The 19,748-nt window shown below is 41.4% G+C and overlaps 1 protein-coding gene across 1 annotated transcript; it reads left to right on the top strand.

The window, feature by feature from the left end:
* The first annotated feature begins 1,367 nt into the window (after positions 1 to 1,367).
* On the top strand, positions 1,368 to 10,513 carry PSMG1 (proteasome assembly chaperone 1). The gene is made up of 7 exons (XM_056328791.1): positions 1,368 to 1,751; positions 1,876 to 1,985; positions 3,372 to 3,523; positions 3,873 to 3,935; positions 6,390 to 6,588; positions 7,503 to 7,639; positions 8,713 to 10,513. The coding sequence occupies exons 1-7, from the start codon at positions 1,516 to 1,518 to the stop codon at positions 8,785 to 8,787; spliced, it is 972 nt and encodes a 323-aa protein (XP_056184766.1). The 5' UTR covers positions 1,368 to 1,515; the 3' UTR covers positions 8,788 to 10,513.
* Positions 10,514 to 19,748: the final 9,235 nt, after the last annotated feature.

Here is a 19,748-nt window from a genome sequence, read left to right as displayed (position 1 = left end):
TGTATTTACCATCACATCATTTTGGTATCTAGAATGTTATCTCAGTATAGAGAAAGAATTTTTCTTTTAAATTTTCTTTTAAAACTTCTGTATGAAGTCCAAAAATAACCTAGTTTATGTAATTCTTGCCCCAGGAATTTTATTTAGAACATAGTCCTTAATGTGATACAGTAGAATTTTGTAAATTTAAGATAGGTTTTATCTGATTTCTTTAAGTCGATTTCTAAAATATGAACACAGTTGTGTTTAGTGATGAAACTTTGAGGTGGCTTTGTGTATCTTACCTTTTAGGGGCAACTTTGTTAAAAAGAGAGTAAGTCAAGTGGTATTTTTGTATTACCCATAAATTGAATGCATTGTTCAGCAGCTGCTTATGATCAGTGTTTAATGGAGTATAACCTCCAGTACAGGAATAAATACTGATATAATAGTTCTTAAGTGAATGTCAGATATTTTTTTTTTTAAATCTCAAGTATAAACTGCTGAAGCGGGGCTGGTGTGTTTGTATTTCTAATTCAGGCTTAGATTTAAAAAGGAGGGGTTTGTTCTTGCCCTTTTTCAGATGCTGTATTCTCTGTCATACCGCATTCATGTGCTGTGCGTTCGTGGTGATCCCTGAAAGCTGGGAGAAGGCTCTGGTCCCTGTACTTACATAGCTGGGAGGGCACTGCTGGCCTAGGGACTGCGGCACTTCATTTTCTAAGCAGAGAGAGTGCTGGTTTGTATTCCCCAATTTTATACATACAGCCAGGTTCCAAAGAGCCAGCAGGAGGAGAAATTATTAAACTGGAAAGGGACATTTTAACCCTCTAAGATTTTGAATTATTATTATTTAGTTTATTAAAATGAGCATGTTTGGTGGAAATGGCTCTCTTAAGCCTTGCAGAAAACAGTTCTTCAGTCTTCCTGGTAATTTTAATCAGTTGGTATTCTTTGTTTGGTCTAGCTGTACTCAGGGAAGTAAAGTGACGCAGTGGACCTGTAAAAGTTTATTTAAAGCTGCTTAAGGCGATGCATTTATAAGCTGGGTTTTTTTTGGGAGGGGTGGTTTTGTTTTAAAGCAGGACCTGAATCTGGGATAGGGACTGGGCCAACGGGAGCGCAGGGGCATCAGCTTCCTCACGACTTCTACAGTGTACCTGTGGAAGCGGCCCAAAGTAAAGCTGTACATGAAACTGCACCGTCACTGCGCTCTTCCTTGCACGGGCCGGGTGTGTTGGGCCGGGTATGTGCCTTCCCGTGTCACTTGGGCCGGGTACGTGCCTTCCCGTGTCACACACCGAGCGGGGGCCGGGCTGTGCCCTGCCTGCCGGGGGCCGCCTCCGCCCCGCTGCCCCTCCTGCCGGTGCCCGGCTCGGCGGCGGGCGAGGCCTGCCCTGAGGCCGGGAGGAGCCGTGCGGGGGGACGGGGGCCTCAGCGGCTCCTCGCTGCCGCCGGCCGGCCCTTCGCCGGGGCCCGGCCACAGAAGCGGCCGCGGCGCGGCAGGCAGCGGGGAGGCCTCCGGCGGCCCGCTCTATGGTCCGCGGGGCCAGAGCGGCACCGGGGTGTAGCGGCACTCGGTGGTACCGGCGCACCAGAGCGTCTCGGCGCGCAGGCGCGGTGCGCTGCGGGGCGGCGGCGATGGCGACCTTCTTCGGGGAGGTGGTGGTGGCGCCGTCCCGCGCCGGCGTGGACGACGAGGAGTCGGCGGAGGAGGCCTGCGAGGAGACGCCCGAGGACCGGGAGATCCGCAGGGAGCTGGAGAAGAAAAGGTAGCGGCCGGCCTCCTGGCTGCCGCGGCGCGGCGGCCCCCGCGACGGACCTCGGGGGGGGCCGGGGCCGGGCCGGGTGAGGTAGCGGGGCCGCTGCTCCACTTCCCGCCGCCTCTTTTGTCAGGGAGATCGACGTCCTCTGGACCCTGAAGCCGGGCGCGCCTGCGGGAAGCTCTGCCGACCAGCCGTTTGCGTGCTCTCAATTTATAGTAGCGATAGGACATAACGCTGCAGGTAGGTGGTGCGGCCTGCAAAACCAAACCGTCTGGGGGTCTGAAATACTGTTGTTCTTCTGCTGCTGGCTAAATTGAGAAGGCAGGAGGTTGGAAGAAAGTGTAAGTGTTGCCAGGGCACCCCCTTTGCCACAGCCTTTTTAACGTTGGTCTCTGCTGGAAGAATGGTCCTTAGCCCGTGTCCAGCCCTTCTTTTAGGGAGTGGAGTTTTAACCCCGAGGCAGCTGAGCCGTCCAGAGAAAGCTAAAGTTAGTCTGTATGTGGGAAATAAGCTTTTTGTTACAGCTGCTTATTCCCTTTGTCAGGTCGTGGTAAAATGATATATTTTTAATGGAAAGGCAGAAGCAAAGTATGTTTTGGTTTTGGATTTTAGTTGGGGCAACCTTCCATTTTCTTTATTTGACTCTTGATTGGTAGACTCATCTGGGCTGTTTGTTAATTGGCAAAAGTTTCCTTTTAATGGTAGCAAGCTGCTCAGTGCAGTCTAGTGTTTTGAAACAGGGATCTGCCAAAGATGTAAAATTATGGGTCGATAAGCTGTAATTTCTTTAATTTCTAATGAAGTGACTTTTTAAATTTTTTTTTTCTTGATGAATCAGTCCCTTTTTGACATTCTCATTCCCCACTTGTTCCAAATGGCCTCTTTTGAGGTGATTGTCATTAGGCCTAGTCTCGAAACACCCTCTCCCCTTCCTGCACACACTTACCAAGGTCTTGAGTTTTTTAATAGCTGTTTCCCTGTGGATATAAAGAAAGTCTTTCTTACATTTAAGTCACATCTAGATGACATTTAGAGACTAAGTTAACTTTGCTAACTTGTTTTTTCTTTGTTCAGAGTTTTTCTTTGAAAAATACTTACAGATATTTTAGATCTGTCTTCTGCTCAACAGTAGCTTTTGACAGGAATTTGATTTATGAACATTTGATTTAGGATCTCTTTTTGCCACTAAGTCATGTGTTATCTTGTCTCTTCCTCCTAAAATCAGTGTAATAGTTTTGCCTTGCTGGTTCAGTAATTTTTTTAAAATTTTTTTCTTGAGAAATCTGTTTTATCTGATATGTCAACAAGTATTAGAGACTTAATTTTTAGATCCTTAGGGTATACTAAAGGAATAAAAGTTGACTGTAGTGATATAAGTCCTAAGAATACATGGTTTTGATGTTAGGGATCTCTACAGTTCAAACCGCTCTTTTAAGTCTTGATACTATGAGGTTACTCACATTCTTGATCTTTGCTGGATTTGGTCAATAAATATATGTCAATTAAAAATAAGTTACTGCTTTTTTTTTAACTTGAGATTGCAAAGAAATTATCTAATTCAGTTTGAGTATTGTAGAACAGAGATTTTATCCTTTATAAATTAAGAGTATGTATTGTTTTTTGCAGCTTTTCTGTCATCTTTTATTCTGGATTCTGTATGTTGGGAAGTAGTTGGAGTTGTGAAGCTGTGGAATGAGTGGTGTCGAACATCCAACACAACAAATGTCCTCCCAACAGATTCTTTCTGTTTGTTCTACCAATTAATATCGGATCCGACAGTAAGTGACTTAGCATGCATTCCTTTATATTTCAGTTTTCTGAAAAAGAGAGCAGCCTTTGTCCACCCCCTGCCCAGGGTAAACAAAACATTAAGGCTGTTGTATTCTGAATGAAGGATCTAAAACTTATTTTGAAGTTCTTGCATGTGAAGTTCAGTACAAAGAAGGTGTATGACAACCTGACTGCTTCACATGAGTTGTGAATGAAAAATTCTTGTATGAAGTAGAGTTGAAGCAGCCCAAGAAAACTGAAGTTGTTTTTGGCTGCAGTCACATTATCTTTACATGTGATTATGAGCTGTTGTTGTGTTCTTCAAACCAATTGCTTATGCAACTTTTTTTTTTTAAGGTTTTGTTGTGCCAGTGTAGTTGCTACGTTGCTGAGGATCAGCAATTCCAGTGGCTTGAAAAGGTAAAACTGGCAAGGCAGCAAATCAGAGTAATCAGATCTTGGGTGGCGGTCTTCAACTTAATGTTAAGTGCCTCTTCCTCTCCGATACTCCAAAACATGACAGCATAGTAAATAACTGTTTTCCCTGTGGGTTTCTTTTCTTAAGTATTCAACAAATGAACAAATTTACTATCTGCAGATTCTATGAAACTCCTTTCTAGATGCTAGCAGTTGTATCTGCACTTACGAACTTTGTGCAGTTACTTCTTTTGGACGGTTTCAATTTTGTTGCCCTTTCCAAACCTTTTTGCTGTTTGGATTAAATTTTCTATGGCTTATTTCAGCTGCATCTCAGCTCTGATAGTATCCTTCCTTAAAAAATACTAACATAACTGCATTTGTACGGCTGCCAGAGGATCATCAGACAAACATGTTGTGAAACTCACTAATGGGTGTGTTCTGTGCCTTTCACAAGGAGGAACTCTAAAGGAAGGTGCCTCCAAAGCAGTATCTGTCCCATTTGTTCATAGACTTAATATGCCAAGTGCCTTACCCCAGCATCATTCAGGTACAGAAATGCTGCTGCGTCATTCAGGTCCCTCGAGGTATCATCATGTTGATTTTGATAAGATAAAGCCAGTGGGGGGTATGTTCTGGCTGTTGATTTTCTTTATGGATTTGGGTCACTGTGTAGCCTCAAGGAGGTATGGCTTAATTTGTCCTGCTGTCTGCCTGCTAACGAGCTTCCTGTAAATCTTGGCTGATCTGATGAACAAGCAGAGATTCTAAAGCTATTATGTTACACTGAATTTGTGTAAGGCTGTGGCTAGAGATACAGAGTGAGGTAAAAAGTGGTGCGTCCGCTGAGAGCAAGTCCTCAGCTGGAGCTGAGTGATCCCTCAGTCTGGCCTGCCAGCTGGGCCAGCCAGCACATGAGAAGGGTTACCTGGTTCCGAGGGAGAACTATCTCAGTGTGAGGGAGCTGGAGAGATAATGGGAAGGCAAAGAGGATGGAAAATGAGAGTAACTTCACTGAACAATACAGGGTTTTCAGACCCGAGTTTGTGGAATACTAGCCTTTTGTGGTTCCTTGGCTTGTTCAACAGTTTAATTTGCTTTGGTGCGGGGTAATGGTTCGCTTTGAAGTTCAGAAACCCTAAGACCAAAACGATTTTGGTTTTGTGTATTCCACACATTCTTGCACTTTGTTTAAACCGGGATTACAAAAGAAAGCTGACTGTGGTTTTGCTGTCTTCCCCATTTGTGTTTTTCCAGCTATTCACGCCTATATGCTATTTCAGACATAGATGTTCATGAACAGTTGGAGTGTACAGTTTTACCACGTCAGTGTTCTTTTAGACTTCATGGTCGTTTTTAAATTTACAGCAGAAACATTGTGCTGGTAATCTTTTGCTTTTAGTGTGAGTTACAGACTTGTTTTGTATTCCATAAATTCTGATTCACTGAGTGTCTTCACAGTCTCCATGAGTCAGATTTTTAGTTATGTGTTTTCTCAGTACGTGATCACTGACAAAATGAGAACATACAGAATAAGTTTTGCAGTCGTGCATATCAGTCAGTGTTTCCAACAAAGTCAATTAAAAGTGTTTGTGCTTCTGAAAAGTTTTATCGGTTCTGTATTACAGTGGTAGCACACTGATGTGAGGGAACAGTCAGCCTCCCTTCTGTGATTGGTACCATGTACAGAAACAGGCAAATTTATGTTGTGGTTACCAAATTCCCTATTGCCTTCCTGGTCATAAATCCGAAGAGGACAGTGAAACAGAAGGCGCAGGTTTATCATGCTTCTGCTTATTTTGACATACGTTATTTAAAAATAATGGAACGCTGTGCAGCATATTGGTGTTTTGTGATGGCATATAATGAATCCAAAAGTGTGTTTTGTACAGTGTTTTTGAAACTTTCTTCCTTGAATTTGAGGAAGACTGTAGAAAAATTAGGGTTCTCTTTCTCAATTCAACTGAATATAATAAAATCTCAGTATTTACAATGAAGACTCAAATTTTTAAGTACCGTAGAACGTCTGGGGAGCACGATTTCAATTTCAAATGTCTTGTAGCTTAGCAAGCTGCCTTCCTGTCATAAGCAGCCTGGTTTTATTTGGAGTCCTTTTCCTTTCTGTGATCACCACTAGTAAAAATGGTAAATCTTAATATATTTGCAGGTGAATAGAAAGTGCTGAAAACCTAAAGCCTCTCCAGAAAATATGGTAATATGGTAAATACGGTAAAAAAAAATTGGTAAATATGTTAGCTGTTCTTTTGGGGTTTTTATTTGTGCCCCAAGAGCAATGCGTGTGGAATTTCTGGCTGAAGGTTGCTGTTCAAATTTTAGTTAGTCCTGCAAACCTTAATTAAACTGCCATTTGCACTTAAATAGAAGTGACTCTTTGTGGTTTTATGCTGTTACCGTGAGAAGATAAATTTTGCTTATGTATTAACATTTTTATTTCAGGTTTTGGGCTGTATGCAAAAGGAGGGCCTGCAAGTAACCATTCTTTCAACGTGTCCTGTAGCTGATTATAAAACTCAGGAATCCACTTTAACACTTCCATCTCCATTTCTGAAAGCCTTGAAGACAAAAGAATTCAAAGAGCAGATCTGCTGCCCACTGCTGGAACAACCTAACATTGTGCGAGATCTTCCTGCTGCTGGTATTTTGAAATTCCAGTTATTTACAAGGCTGCTGGTGGCAACACAAAATTCACTTTGAAGGGCATCCCATTAAAAATGAGAATTTTTATTTAGTTGTGTGAACTGGCTAATAAGTTAACTTTTTGGAAACTTAATTCCTAACTGTTTCACATCTTACATGTTGCCTTGTAAAACAGGGACAAATTTCAAAAATACCCACAAATCCTTTTAAGTGTTGCATGGCACATAAGTGCTGGCAAATTCTTCAGTATGGCCTTTTGTATTGTATTGTATATTGGGGGTATTGTAGATTGGGGTATTGGGGCATTTTACTTAGGAACCGAGTATGTTTTATTAAGTTATTTTCATCTGAGCATCCAGGCTGAGGCTCATAAAAGTCCTTTCTGCATATTACAGGTAAAGTAGGTTTCACAGGGCTACTGGTCTCCCTCATGTAAAAGTTAGATTCAGTTTTATTATGTAATGTAAGAAAGCCCAGGCTTTTTGTTTCGCAGTACCAAATTAGTGGTAGCATCATGAGGAAAAATTTGTACGGCAGGAGCTAGAAGTGGATGATTTTTCTCAAAAAACTTTTATCTTGTTTTGAGTTTTTATGTTCAGTTGTTTTTTGAGGGTGTTTTGTTTTTGTTTTACAGAAGCTAGTATTATTTTTGTTTACCAGTCATACACAGTTTCCAGTTAAGGTATTTTCCAGGAGCAAACACCAAGTGCATCTTTCTAATTTTCGGTGGTTTGTTTTCCTGTGTACCTGGGGAATGAGGAATGGATGGTCTAGCAGTAAGGATCCTGAGCAGTTAACATATAAACTTTTGTGCTTTTGAAGTTCTGACCAGAACACATGTGATTTTATACACAGAACTGAGATTCCTTCTCTGCTGAATGTAACACACATTTTCTTTTGACTTTTATTTAGTTTTGAGTTATTGTCAAGTATGGCACATTCCTGCAGTGTTGTATCAGTGTTACACTGACATTATCAAACTGGACACAATTACAATTGAAGCGTTCAAGCCTCTGCTTTCTTCTAAAATGCTGAAGAGTTTAGTCAAGGTAAAATTTCATACTTAAGAATTAATGGGAGGTTTGTTGTGGTTTTGTCTATCTTTCATCTCTTGCATTCTGCTGTTGGTGTGCCCCTATGAGGGCACCTTAAAAGGCAGAAAAATACAGACTTTAATGGTAGCGGACACTGATTTCTGGTATAGCACCTTATGTAACATCTGTTTGTAAGTTGCTTAGAAATAATGAATCTACAGGTTCCCTCAAAATTTCATTTGACTTTTCAGGCTCTTGTGCTACTAATGTATTAAGGAGTGATTCCTTATGATTGTTTAAGCTGCAGTTTCCTTCGAGGGTGTCTCATGTTAAAACTTCTATTTTTTTTTTTATTTATTTTTTTTTTCATTCTGCATTCGTGTGGAAGATGGCTGTGTTGTAGCTCTGTATTTGCGTGTCTTATGCTTTATGTGAAAGGTTCTTAAGAAATTTATTTTGACCTGTAACTTTTCTGGAATTAAAAGACTGAATTTCTAAAAATGGCTCGTAACAGTTTTGCACTAAACAAGCAGCTGTGAAATCTTGGTGTTATAGCTACTAAAGTGAATGTTTTGCATATTTCTGAAATGTTTTTAATTGAAGTATAGTTTGTTCAAGACACTCAGTTTTGCCAATTTAACTTATATTTAAGTGATAGAAGAGGTTTGTGTGTGCTACAGTATTTATTTCAACTTTAAATGTAGGAATTGCAAATGTAGTTTTCATTACAGCTTATACTGGACTGCTAAATAAGTCTAACAGATGTGTTAGACTTACTACTACGTGTTAGACTAGTACGTGAATGTTCAAATTTTGAAGGAAAACAGCAGCAAATACACAAGTTCTTCCTTTCGTACACAAATGAGGAGGAATACAAATTAACAAATCCCAGACTGAACTGCAAATTCTTTTGGAGCCTTTAGCAGGTCTGTGGATGCCTTCGGAAGACCTGAGTTTTGCTCACAGTTAATATTTTAATAAGTCTGGTATTCAGAGTAATAAAAATAGGAATAGAGGACAGCGAGACTTTTTGGTTTGGTTTGTTACCAGCAATGTAGCTAATACTGATTGTCTCTTCCTTTTCCTAGGATGTATCTGAAAGCTCAAAGATTTTGAAGAAGTTACTGACAACCAATGAAACTCACAATAATATCTATATCTAAAAGAGGACATTTATGATGCAGACTGCACTTTTGTAAGCTCCAGTTTCTTCTGTAGAGGACATCTTGGAATTGTAGTTGTTTCCTTCAAAGTGGAATAAATTCCAGTAGATTTTTACTTCTGCCCTCATTTTTGTTACTTTCAGATTCATCACTGCAAACACATTTATTTCTTCTGCGTGGCTTGGGAGACTTTCTTCTGGAGCAATTGTAGGAAAGAAATCTTGAATATGGAAAGCAACTTCTTTTTCTCCTGAAGGGATTGTCTTATCTAAATGTATACCTTTTATATGTAAAAGAGGAAATGCAGTTAAGTAATTCTGTCTGTCTAATGAGAACACCTTTTGTTAACTTTATTTTGAGACACAAAAGTTTTCCTAATATTTGATCCTCTTTAAAGATTTGTCTGTGGTGGAGAAAATAAGTTCTGCATCTTTTTACATACATAAATATATATAATTTTGTATGTATGTGTGTATGAATGATAACGTGTATGTGTGGACATACATGTTTTTATGTATGTGTCGGTACAAAAAAAGTAAAGTATGGTAAATAAAAGACTTACTAGTGGGAAGTAATCTTAAGCTTGCTTTAGTGGGAGGCAGGAATGTGGAGCTGGTTTGGACTGCATGGAAGGGCTGTGGCTTGGATTCACCATGTAGATCACAGGTGCTTTGGGTGCTGTTGTCTGCAGGTCGGGCAGGAAGAGAGGTGTGCCCACGTCCAGACGCAGCAACTCCCACTTGCAGTTTGCAGTGCCTTGCTGAGAGCTTGCCTTAGTTGGCAGTTTCAGCTTCAGACCTCGGAGCAGTTGCTGCAGAGGCACAGGAGCATTTTCCGCTGTTGGATCTCTTAAGAGTGATGGGAACCTCTGCCGGTGAAACAGGCTGTAGGCTCGCAAGCTGCTTCAGCTGGATTTGCCAGGGCAAACCGATGTATTCTATCCACTTTAAAACTCCAAATTGCTGGCAACAGTAGGAATAGTACAAGATCTCTTAGGCCAGAGTATGATTTTTAGAGAAAAGTAAAAGTTCAAGATCTAAAGTGTTTCAAAAAACTGTGAAAGTTGATCACAATTTCAGCAGTGTATTTAAAGTATTTATTAGGACTGACTTGCAGTTATGACTTGCAGATACCCCCTTTAATTTCACATTTTATTTAAGAAAATGGTGCTAAAGATAGTATTTTTGTTGCTATCAGGTAATTCACTGAATGGAGGTCTTTAAATTTTATGTAGCTTATCCTTTTGGGACAAAAGGATAACAGCTTCAAAGTTCTCTGCCAAAGTTTAGCCTTGGCTTGCACTGGGTGCCCAGTGGGTGGTTTGGAACAGCATGTTTCTTCAACAGAACTGTTCCCTTCAGGTTTGAAAGTGGTCAGCTTAGTGAGTGTCCACTGGAGCAAGTAATCCCTGGCTCAAGCAGGCCCGCTACAGCTTCTGGGTTTGGAAATTTTTAAACTGCTTGCTGTATTGTAGTTTCAATGGTATTAAAATATTCTTGATGTGGATATCAAGTTGCCTATCAGTTATGATACTGACTTCAATTTCTAATAATATAATTATAGATAAGTAAGCAACTGTTCCTTAAGTGGTGCTGTATTCTAGAACAAACTGAAGCATGCAGTGCAGGACACACACAGTTCCTTCTGGTTGGTTTTTTTGTGGGTTTTTGTTTTTTTTTTTTCATTTCTGTGCAGCATTTTAATTAAAACCTGTTTGTATATGTGATCTGAGCTGAGAGTTCTGTTGCTCTGAAAGAGTTGCAAGTTGGCTGCACCATTTTCTTGCATACTGAATGTTTGATTCATAATAAGTAAAGTACATAACAAGAAATGTCTTTAATGATACATATGCAGGCTCTTATAGGAACTGTAAATATACTTCTAGTATTGGTTTTATAACTTGTGCAGTTTGCAGTGTTTCAAAACAGTTACCACTGAGGTATAATCCAATTTTTATTACCTGGTTTTATGCTGAGGTGTAAGAATACTCTTAAATACCTTGAATAAAAGCTACTTGGAAGATGAAATTAGAAAGTCTGAAAACTGGTGTGCTGGCAGAATGCTCCGAAAGCTAATTATTCTTGCTTCAAAGGGTGTTATTCTTGCTTCAAAGGGTGTGATAGCTCTCTGTAGATGGAAATGTTTGTCGGATGTGGCGCTTTTTCTGCTGGATACCATCAGGCGGGTGGTTTTGCCCTGTGTGTCCAGGCACATGTCTGTGATCCACTTTACAGATGAGGTCAAGCTTTGTGCCATAGTAGTTCTCTCTGGTGTGAAACTGTATAGGCCAGGGCACGTGCACACCACGTAGTCAGTAACAGTCTCCCTCACCAGAGTCAGCTGGATTGTGCTGTATAAATGTCAACCTTTTCCAGTACACAGTAAGTACTATAGGGCAGTGAAAGAAAATATTTTAATTTAAAATTCCTTCTCTCTTTTTCCATAATTTGATGTATAAAGTAGCTCATATTCCCCCTTTAAAACAGATAGTTCTGGAAGCATCAGAACTAACGATGCTCCAGTATCTCATAAGATGCGAGCGTTGGCTGAAGATTTTTTTCATATTTGAACATGCTAAGTTGTTGGGTTTAGTATTTTTTTCTTCTGTGCTCTCCAGTGGTTTTCTTTGTTTCTAACAGCTGCTGGGTTTTGTAATATTTGTAGGAGCGTATAAACTTAAAACTGTTAAACGTGGCAGATGGCTTCAAAAGCTTTGAGGGTAGAAGTGCATTCTTGCCTGCGTGTCTGAAAAGCGATTATTGTATAAGGCTTGTCTCCTTAAGGTATTGGGCTAAATGCAAATAATGGAACCAGATAGAGTGAACTATTAGACTGGAGTTGTTTTCTTTTTCCAGATTTCAAATCGTCCAAGCCACTTGCCTTCCTTCTCCTGCCTCACCCCACCCCAATAACACTGAGCTGTCTTCTGCTGAAGAATGTTGTCCTCCAAACATAGGACACAGCCTCTTCTCAAGTCTAATCTGCTTTGCCATGCTACAGAATATATTTGGTAGGCAGACTTGTTCTCCTTCCTCAAAGGTGATGCGCCTGACCTTATTCTTAAGTCCTGGAATCACGGTGCGCTTTAAATAGGCTCCTTAACTCTTGGCTTGTAACATGTCGGTGTCTGCAGTTCAGGTCACAGGTGTATGAGTACAGAACTGTACAGACATAGAAGGTAATGTCCAAGCCAGGAAATCTGGGTTTTATTTTAATTTGTTACAAACCCTCCACATTTGAATGCCCCAAACAGCAATATTGCTATTTTGCTTTAATTTTCCCTGTGGTTGTTGTGGTCACATACAGTGCAATGACTCTGCAGTAATGAAATTCTTTCAATCTTGAAAATCCAGCATGAAAACTTGACACCCTGCTCTGCTTCCTGAGCACTTCTCTATCCCATTATGTTCCTTCTGGATTTGATATGTACCAGTTCTTCCTGTGTGCCATCAGCAGAAGCACTGGTACTGTGCGCAAAAGCATGAGCCCACGTGTTCCGGTTGGAGCCCAAGTATTCTGAGGCGCTATAGCAGGGGATGTTGGAGCTCATGTCCTGAAGGTTGATTTCAGTGGTTGCTGCCTCCTATCCAGTAATGTGCTCCCTGAACCTTGTTCATGTACCTCTGTGTTCCCACTGCGTGACAGATAACGTAGAAAAGAGCTTTATTCTTTCATCAGACCATCCTTGATGCCAGTGCATGATGCACCTCTCTTTCCTGATCCTGTGTGAAGGTCTCATCTTACTGCATGGCTCTAGCAAACAATTTAGGTCTTCCTTAGACTCCAGCCTTCTCATACTGGCAGCAAATATCTTGGGCTCCATCCTGCAGACCCCTTTATTGCCGCAGCCTCAGACAAAGAACCTCACGACATGTAGTTTTACAATTTCTATGCCAAAAACACTATTAAAGCATTTAGGAAGTCAAGTGGGCAAAATTCAGGAAAATACTGGAAGTTGGCCCTGCAAACTTTTGGTTGCTCCCCACCCAATGCCAAAAGTTCAATTACACCTTTCGTTACAAGATCAGGCGCTTTTTCCTGGCCAAAGCTACCCTGCTGAAGGGCAGGGCTCAGTGACGAGGACGTGGAGCGGGAGAAGCTCAGGATGGTGAGATGGCTGTTTCCTTTCTCCTCCGTGTTGGAGAGTTGGGTGACTGAGGTGAGTACTCTAATGGCCCATAAAGGAGGAGTTTGTTTCTGCCTCAACTTCAGGCAAGAGTTTCTTAGGAGTGCTAAGCAAACCCTGTAAATGACAATTTGGCATGCGGCTGGTAGCTGTGTATTTGGTGGGTGAACAAGAAGCTGAGGTACCTGCAGCCTGACTTGTTGATGTGTCAGGCATTCACGAGATGAATTGTAAGAGCAAAGCTGGATCAGGATGTTGAAAGCAGAAACAGAGTTGGTACAATGAAACTTTGAAATGTTGCAGGTAATGAAAAAGATTTTTTTAAAAGGCAGGCATTTTGTTCCAGTTCAGATGTTCATTCTGATTTTTTTAATGTTGTTTTCTTTCTGTCTAAAACATTGAAAAATCTAAATGAGCTAAGAATGAAATGGAAGTAGGAGAGATTAATGATTTTTTCAGTGCAATGAGATCTGCATTTTTTTCCCTTTAAATGTTTTAGACTAGAAGTTTTGGCAGCTGCTGCTTGTAACAGCAGCCAACATTAAATGGGCACCTCTGTCTAGCTGGGTGAGATGAGAGCTTTGAGGTAAACCCTTCTTAATTTATAGGAAACACTGAGATGCTGTTGGTAGATGTCCTAGAATCGTTGATGAGCAAAAGTACTTGAGAATGCCATACAATAAATACTGTGGGAAGCCATTAACCAGCAGGAATCAAAATGCAAAGCACTTGTTTTGCTTTCATAGCAAGGTGTCCTGAGATGTCTTCAGTGAGAGAAGCGCACCATAGACCGTGAACAGTATGTATGTGGAAGAAATTCAAAGGTTAAATGGCAGGCTATAGTCTCGAGGAGTTTTTTTCCAAATAGTTGTATGACTAAATGTTTAAATGTTCTTTGTATGGGATGTTACGTACTTACCTGGATGTTATATAATTACCTGGGTAATTGCTTTAAAGTAGAAAATGTTTTGTAACAATGGTGATGTACCTTCAGAGGGCAGTTTCTTAACACAAGCATTTATGGAAAAGGCCATGGGTTCTTCCCCTGTGTTTTAATCAGAGGATTACTGTGTGCTTTCATACACTAAAACCACTATATATTTGAGTTCTTCTGTTACGTCTGATTTGGACTTGGATCCCTTTTCATGGTCTACTGAAATGAAAACCATCTTTCTTCAATCAGCTCTATAGACTTTAAAGCCAATCTGCTGCTTCATAGGGAATTAACAAAAGGGGGAATGAACATAACAGAGTCACAATCACTAAAGGCAGCAGTTTGATTACTGAACAGATGAATGTTCTTTTTCTCACTTAAGAAGAAAAAAAACACAAAAAAACTGCAGGTAGAATGGTTGTAGTTGAAAGATTATATGAGAACAGAGGCATCCAGTATAGAAAGGTGAGAGTACAGTAGAGAAAACCTTAGCAGACACCATCCTATAAAACTAGGGTTTGAGACAGTTGATGTGAAATAAAAGTAGGTTGTGAGGTGGGTTAGCTATTCCCTGCTGGCCTGAGTAACATTCTTGTAGGTCACAAAGAATGCCTTTGTGCTGCTCCACTTAGCTGGCTTCCAAATTGGATTGAAAAATACATTTTTTTGTGCAGAATAAGCACAGTGAGCAAGTACAAAATACTGTGCCTGGCTATTTCCACCCTTAAACCCTGGAGGACACTTGCAAGAAACCCTGTGGATGCTGTCAGAAACACGCAGTTCTTTTGTTGGTTACTTAGAAAGTGCTGGTGCAAAACTATTCAACCTGAAACCAGAATTAAGAGTACCCAACGTAGCTCTGTCAGGTTGTTGGTTTTGTTTTTTTTTTCTCCAAGTGGCAGGAAGCAAGCACATTTGGGATAACCTTGTAGTGCCATATGTGAGGAGATGCTCTGCAATGGTGGATTCAGCAGAAAAGGTGATTTAGCACCTGCCCTTATAGATTTTTTTGTGTTCCACTTCTCTATGAACTGCATGAGAGTGCATGTGAGGAATATTTACTTTTAACAGCTACTAAAATCTAGCAAGTTTTTAAAACTAAAAGTAAATCTGTGGGGATTTTATAAAAAGACTTATACCTAGGTGTTGTGGCAAGCACATTTTCTGTCTTTATGAACTCTTTCTCTTGCAAGGTGTTTTGCAGACACCTTATGAGTAAAAACAAAGTATGAATCCCCACAGTTCCCAGCTGACACTCTGTCCGGCAAGCAAAGAAATTCTGCATGGTGCAGGTTTGTCTAGCTTAATTTTCAGTGAAGATTTTGTTGGCTCTAACTGTGAATGCTCTGCTTTGTGTCCTACTGGACAACAATCATATGATTTGCTTTTCTGAGCATCCCAGTATAGAGGTGATGGAGGGGTCAGATAATCAAAGCTGCAGGCTGGTTTGTACTGTAGTGCTAATTTGTGGTGATGCTGCTTTCTAAGGCTCGTGAATTTTAGGGGTCTTGCTAACTTTTTCAGTTCATGTCTTTAAAAACATCTGGATGGAAATATTTCACCATATCAGTGCTGAAGATCAAATTTTGTATTGGCTCAGTTCTGAGATGGTGACACTGCTCTGATTCAGGCTCAGCTGTGTGTCATGTTATTCTGCTTAAAGCAGTAAGAGTGCCATACTTGGTGTGGTTACCCTGAATGTGCTCTAAATTGTGTGTGTTGGCAAACAAAATGTTCGTGAATGGGGTGGCTTGCACAGCAGGTGAGCCACAGCATGAGGCTCCCCCTTCACCGAGTATCATCCCAGCTCTTCTTCACATGTGCTGTTCCTTTTCCCAGCTGTGGATCTTGCCTTCACAGGGATCGCCTGGAAGCAGGAGAACACACACTGGCTCTTGGAAAGTAAAACAGCAGATGTGCTAGCTGAGATCTCAGGCCCAAGGAGCTCAGGTGGCACTGTAGGTGCTTCTTGAGGTAATGGCACCCACCTCTACACTGTGGGACAGATGGAATCAAGTATGGCACCTCTTCTGCCTCGCAGCAGTATAGCTAGTGCTTCCCCCAAAGAAGGCGCAAGAGTTCCTGCGCAGCAAACCACTTTCTGCGGTCTTTAGAGCAGCCCAGTAAAACCACAAGCTGCAGAAGTGGGTTTTCATGTTCCACATGCTGGTGTGAATCATGTACTTCCTTCCAGCTGGGACCCAAACTCCCCAGCTGTCCCCAGAGCCCTGTGCTGCATCAGTGCATCAGGCAAGAGGCTTCCGTTCATTCATCAAGAAGCAACTCAAAATAGGAATAAATACCGAGTCATGCTCAGTAAGTAGGGCTCTTTAATACTGCATTTATTCAGCTTTCCTTAGTGTAGCTTTCACGGTACTTCATGAACAAAGACAGCATCAGTAGTTGTTTGGTTTTGTATGCATCACCTTTCACCGTGCGTTGCACTTGCAGCGTGCACTTCAGATTAGATGTTAAAATTAAGATCAGTGGGTCAAGGTTCTGGCTTAATCAATATGGGGTAGAGAAAGTAATGCTGTAATGCTCATAGAAATGGCCACCCGCCTGAGTATTTTGCCTTAACTGTTTGCATCACCTCTACCTCGGGGGTGCTGCTAAGTGTTTCTGCAGAGCAGCCTGCTGCCACAGCTGTGGTGCTGCCTAGCAAGTCTGTAATGTTTTGAAAGTGGCCTTTAATGTTTGAACTTCCAGCAAGCCAGCCTTGTGTTTTCTGGTGTTGACATGTGGCTTCCAGACTTTAAAATCCAATTCATGTTATGAAAGTGCATGAGTGTTGAATTTAAACCATATTTTAATAATTTGACCACCTGTACAATATCCTAATAATCTTAAAATAGAGAACTTGAGATCCTCTGTAAAATTATTTGTAGCAGATGTTAAATCTTTGGTGTATTCCACACATTTACACGCTGGGGGACAGTTATTAAACATTACCCTTACAAAAATAACCCAAAACATATTTATTTCAAAGAATGAGAATGGTTCATAGCAGGAAGTGGATGCAGGAAGTTTCATCCATTGTTGTGGTTTGTTTTAAAGGTGTGCTCAAAATGAGATGGAAAAAAGTTTCAGTCATTACTGCAGTTGGACAAAATTATTTGAGTGCTTAAAAGATAAAAAGACTTTCTTTCTGTTTTGTTCCAGCAGTTCTCTCAGCTGTTATTTTTCTAGCCCAGCTTTCGTTTTTATTAATTTTTTTTTAGGACACTTCAGCTCTCTGACCTTAAAGATGTAATTATGAGGCACTAAATCCTAAGCGTCAAACCCATTCTCTGGTGATTGAAAAATTACCCTTTTGGTCAGAACTTGAGAACCAGAAATTAAAAACTTACTGGCAAGAGGCAAATGTTCTAGTCTGATGTGACTGGGTAACAATTCTCGTTAGTAGCAAAGTGAAGTGTTGCTTTTAAAGATGAAGATGTCATTGACAAGGAAATGCATGTGTATAAATATCTGCGTTGATGTAGCTAGCTCAAAGTGTGCAAATTCTGAATTGGCTCCAGAAACCATTACCCTTTGAAAAAATGCATGTATTTGGGGGTGTTTTTATTTGCCTCCTGAGGTTTTGAGTTTACTCTGTAACTACGAGGGCTGGACTTTTGCTTTTTTTCTTTGGGATGAAAGATACGTTGTGCCAGAGTCACATGTTTCCAGGAGCTATAGGACTTGAGGAAAATCAGTAAATGTGTCTAACACAGCAATAAAAGGAGGGCAAGCCCCTACCCACTCCCTCAACTACTGCCTCTTTCTCTGTAGGAAACATCACCTCTGGCTTCTTCAGTTTTTATATGCTTGTCCCCCTCTTCCATTTTCCCTTCTCCAGTTGTCTCTCTTGCCCACCTCCCACCTTGCCCACTCTGTGCTGGCATCCTCCTCCCTCCCATCTTTGCATTTCAGATGTTTTCCAGCATCAGGTGTGGGGCAACCTCTGGGCTATGTTACTCTGTAGGAAGACTCTTGGCCTTTCCCCTGGTGCTGCTGAGTTTATTTGTGCTGGCAGCAATGTCAGTAAGTGCAAATTCTGGATAGAAAATGTTGACGGAGGGCTGTTAAATGCAGAGAGCAAATGCTGGATTGCCAGCAGCTGGGAGAGCAAACGCAGGGGGGTGTTGCTGCAGGCTTTCTCAGAGCATCTCCTCTTTCCCTCATCATCTGCCATGGGCTGATGGGGTGCTGGCTGGTGCCTCGCTTTGACCAGCTTCAGCTCCTTTGATGTCCCCAGTGATGCAGAGCTGGAGGAGCATGCGGTGGGCATCACCTCTGAGCGGGGAGCTGGGCAGTGCCATCCCTGCCCTATTGCTGGCTGTTACTAGTGTTTCCTGCAGCAGAAAAATGCGTTACAGTCACAGAAATGGTGTTGTGGCTGTCAGCTTGAGACCCTAACAGGGTTTCAGGAAAAAGGACCAAGTTTTCAAGATGACTCGTTGTAGGGGCTTCAGTTTGCCTCTTTGTCCAGAGACAGTTTGGCCTTAACATCCAGAAGAGCAGAGCATGCACAGGTCTAACTGGGTTGTCTCACCTGCTTCAGCCTCGAGGAGCTAATCCAGGGTGAGGAAGGAGAAGGCAGGTGCTCAGCCTTGGGCCAGAGTTTATCTGTTTTGCTTAAAGAACAGAGTGGAATACTCAAAGCTGTTGACTAATGATAACTAGGAGTTTTGCTGTGTTTCTGAGTTCACAAAGGAAATGGGAGTATCAGTCCGTGACCTGTGCTGACTGGTGTGTTTAGGGGCTGTCACTGAAAATCTGGTTTAGGGAGTGGAAAGTGTGAGTGCCTCTGCTGCTGGAGGTCATAAAGATACGTCTGGCTGGCTTCTCCTGCAGCAGGTGTGGTTTTAACCTGGATGTGACCTTTCTGTTTCTGGAGGAGAACGGATCAGGCAAAAAATTTGCAGCTGGAGACAGGGATGGGGTAGACATTTCTTCTTTTATCACAAATCAGTGCAAAACTCTTTTCATTATTACAATAAAAATGCATTGTCCTGTAGCTTCATGGTGCATGAGGTGATGTCGAAATATGTAATAACCTCTGCTTTATCCTGAAATAAACTAAAACTCATGGGAAAACCTTTTTCTTTTTCCAGATTGTAGTGACGGTAAACATACTTGTGTATATATAGACTTACATAATCGCTTGCAGGCTTTTGACATGTAAACATTAATTTAAAGTTGCTGAGATTATATTGAAAGGCCTTTGGACACTTATGGTTTCTGACCTTTTGCATTAAATAAGTGTTATTTTTCTTTTGAAGGCTGGTGTTTTTTTTAACCAGGTAGATAATCACAGGCAACAACTGAGATCTCTGCTTTGATTTCTTGGCTATATAGCTTAGCATTAAAGATGCCAGTTAGGACTTGATAAATGGGAGCTATAATGGCATGATTTATCTGAGTGTGTATGCAACTGATGATCTTCAAGTCCCTGCTGTGCATAACCCACTCCCCTGAGCTCCAGAGCTAGCTAACAAACCCAAAGACTGATTTACAAAAAAGATGAAAAAAGCAAAAAAACCACCCCAAAAACCACAAAAGCAAAGGTCCAAGGAAACGGCACGCAGACAAGGCCAGTAAATGAGCAGTACTATTATTCATTTAAAATCAAAGGACAAAAAAGGAAACTGGGTGATTCAATCAACTCCTGTCCTGACTGAGATCTGCCTGGTTCTGCCCAGTTCCGTCAGGGTTCAGGAGATGCTCCATCTCTGGTGGGTGCGTGGCATGTTTGGCTATCTCTGGACATATCTCTTACCTCCTCTACCTTTGATGTTTCTCGAATTTTGGGTTTGGCGCTCGTGCTCAAACCCTCTGAGCAGGATGCTCACAGGCACCTGTATCCAGCCAGCCCTGGACCAGAAGGTTGTGGCCCAAAGTTCACCAGCAGCGCGT

The sequence above is a fragment of the Falco biarmicus genome, chromosome 2 (genome assembly GCF_023638135.1).
Source record: "Falco biarmicus isolate bFalBia1 chromosome 2, bFalBia1.pri, whole genome shotgun sequence".
Taxonomy (NCBI): domain Eukaryota; kingdom Metazoa; phylum Chordata; class Aves; order Falconiformes; family Falconidae; genus Falco; species Falco biarmicus.
The sequence above is the reverse complement of the archived record's forward strand: the minus strand, read 5'-3'. Positions and strand labels throughout refer to the sequence as shown.

Bases quoted from the DNA above. Each gene is read 5' to 3' on its own strand.
- PSMG1 (XM_056328791.1), top strand. From the start codon at position 1,516: ATGGTCCGCGGGGCCAGAGCGGCACCGGGGTGTAGCGGCACTCGGTGG. The intron at 1,986-3,371 runs GTAGGTGGTGCG...TGTTTTTTGCAG, and splicing joins GATAGGACATAACGCTGCAG to CTTTTCTGTCATCTTTTATT. The intron at 3,936-6,389 runs GTAAAACTGGCA...TTTTTATTTCAG, and splicing joins AATTCCAGTGGCTTGAAAAG to GTTTTGGGCTGTATGCAAAA.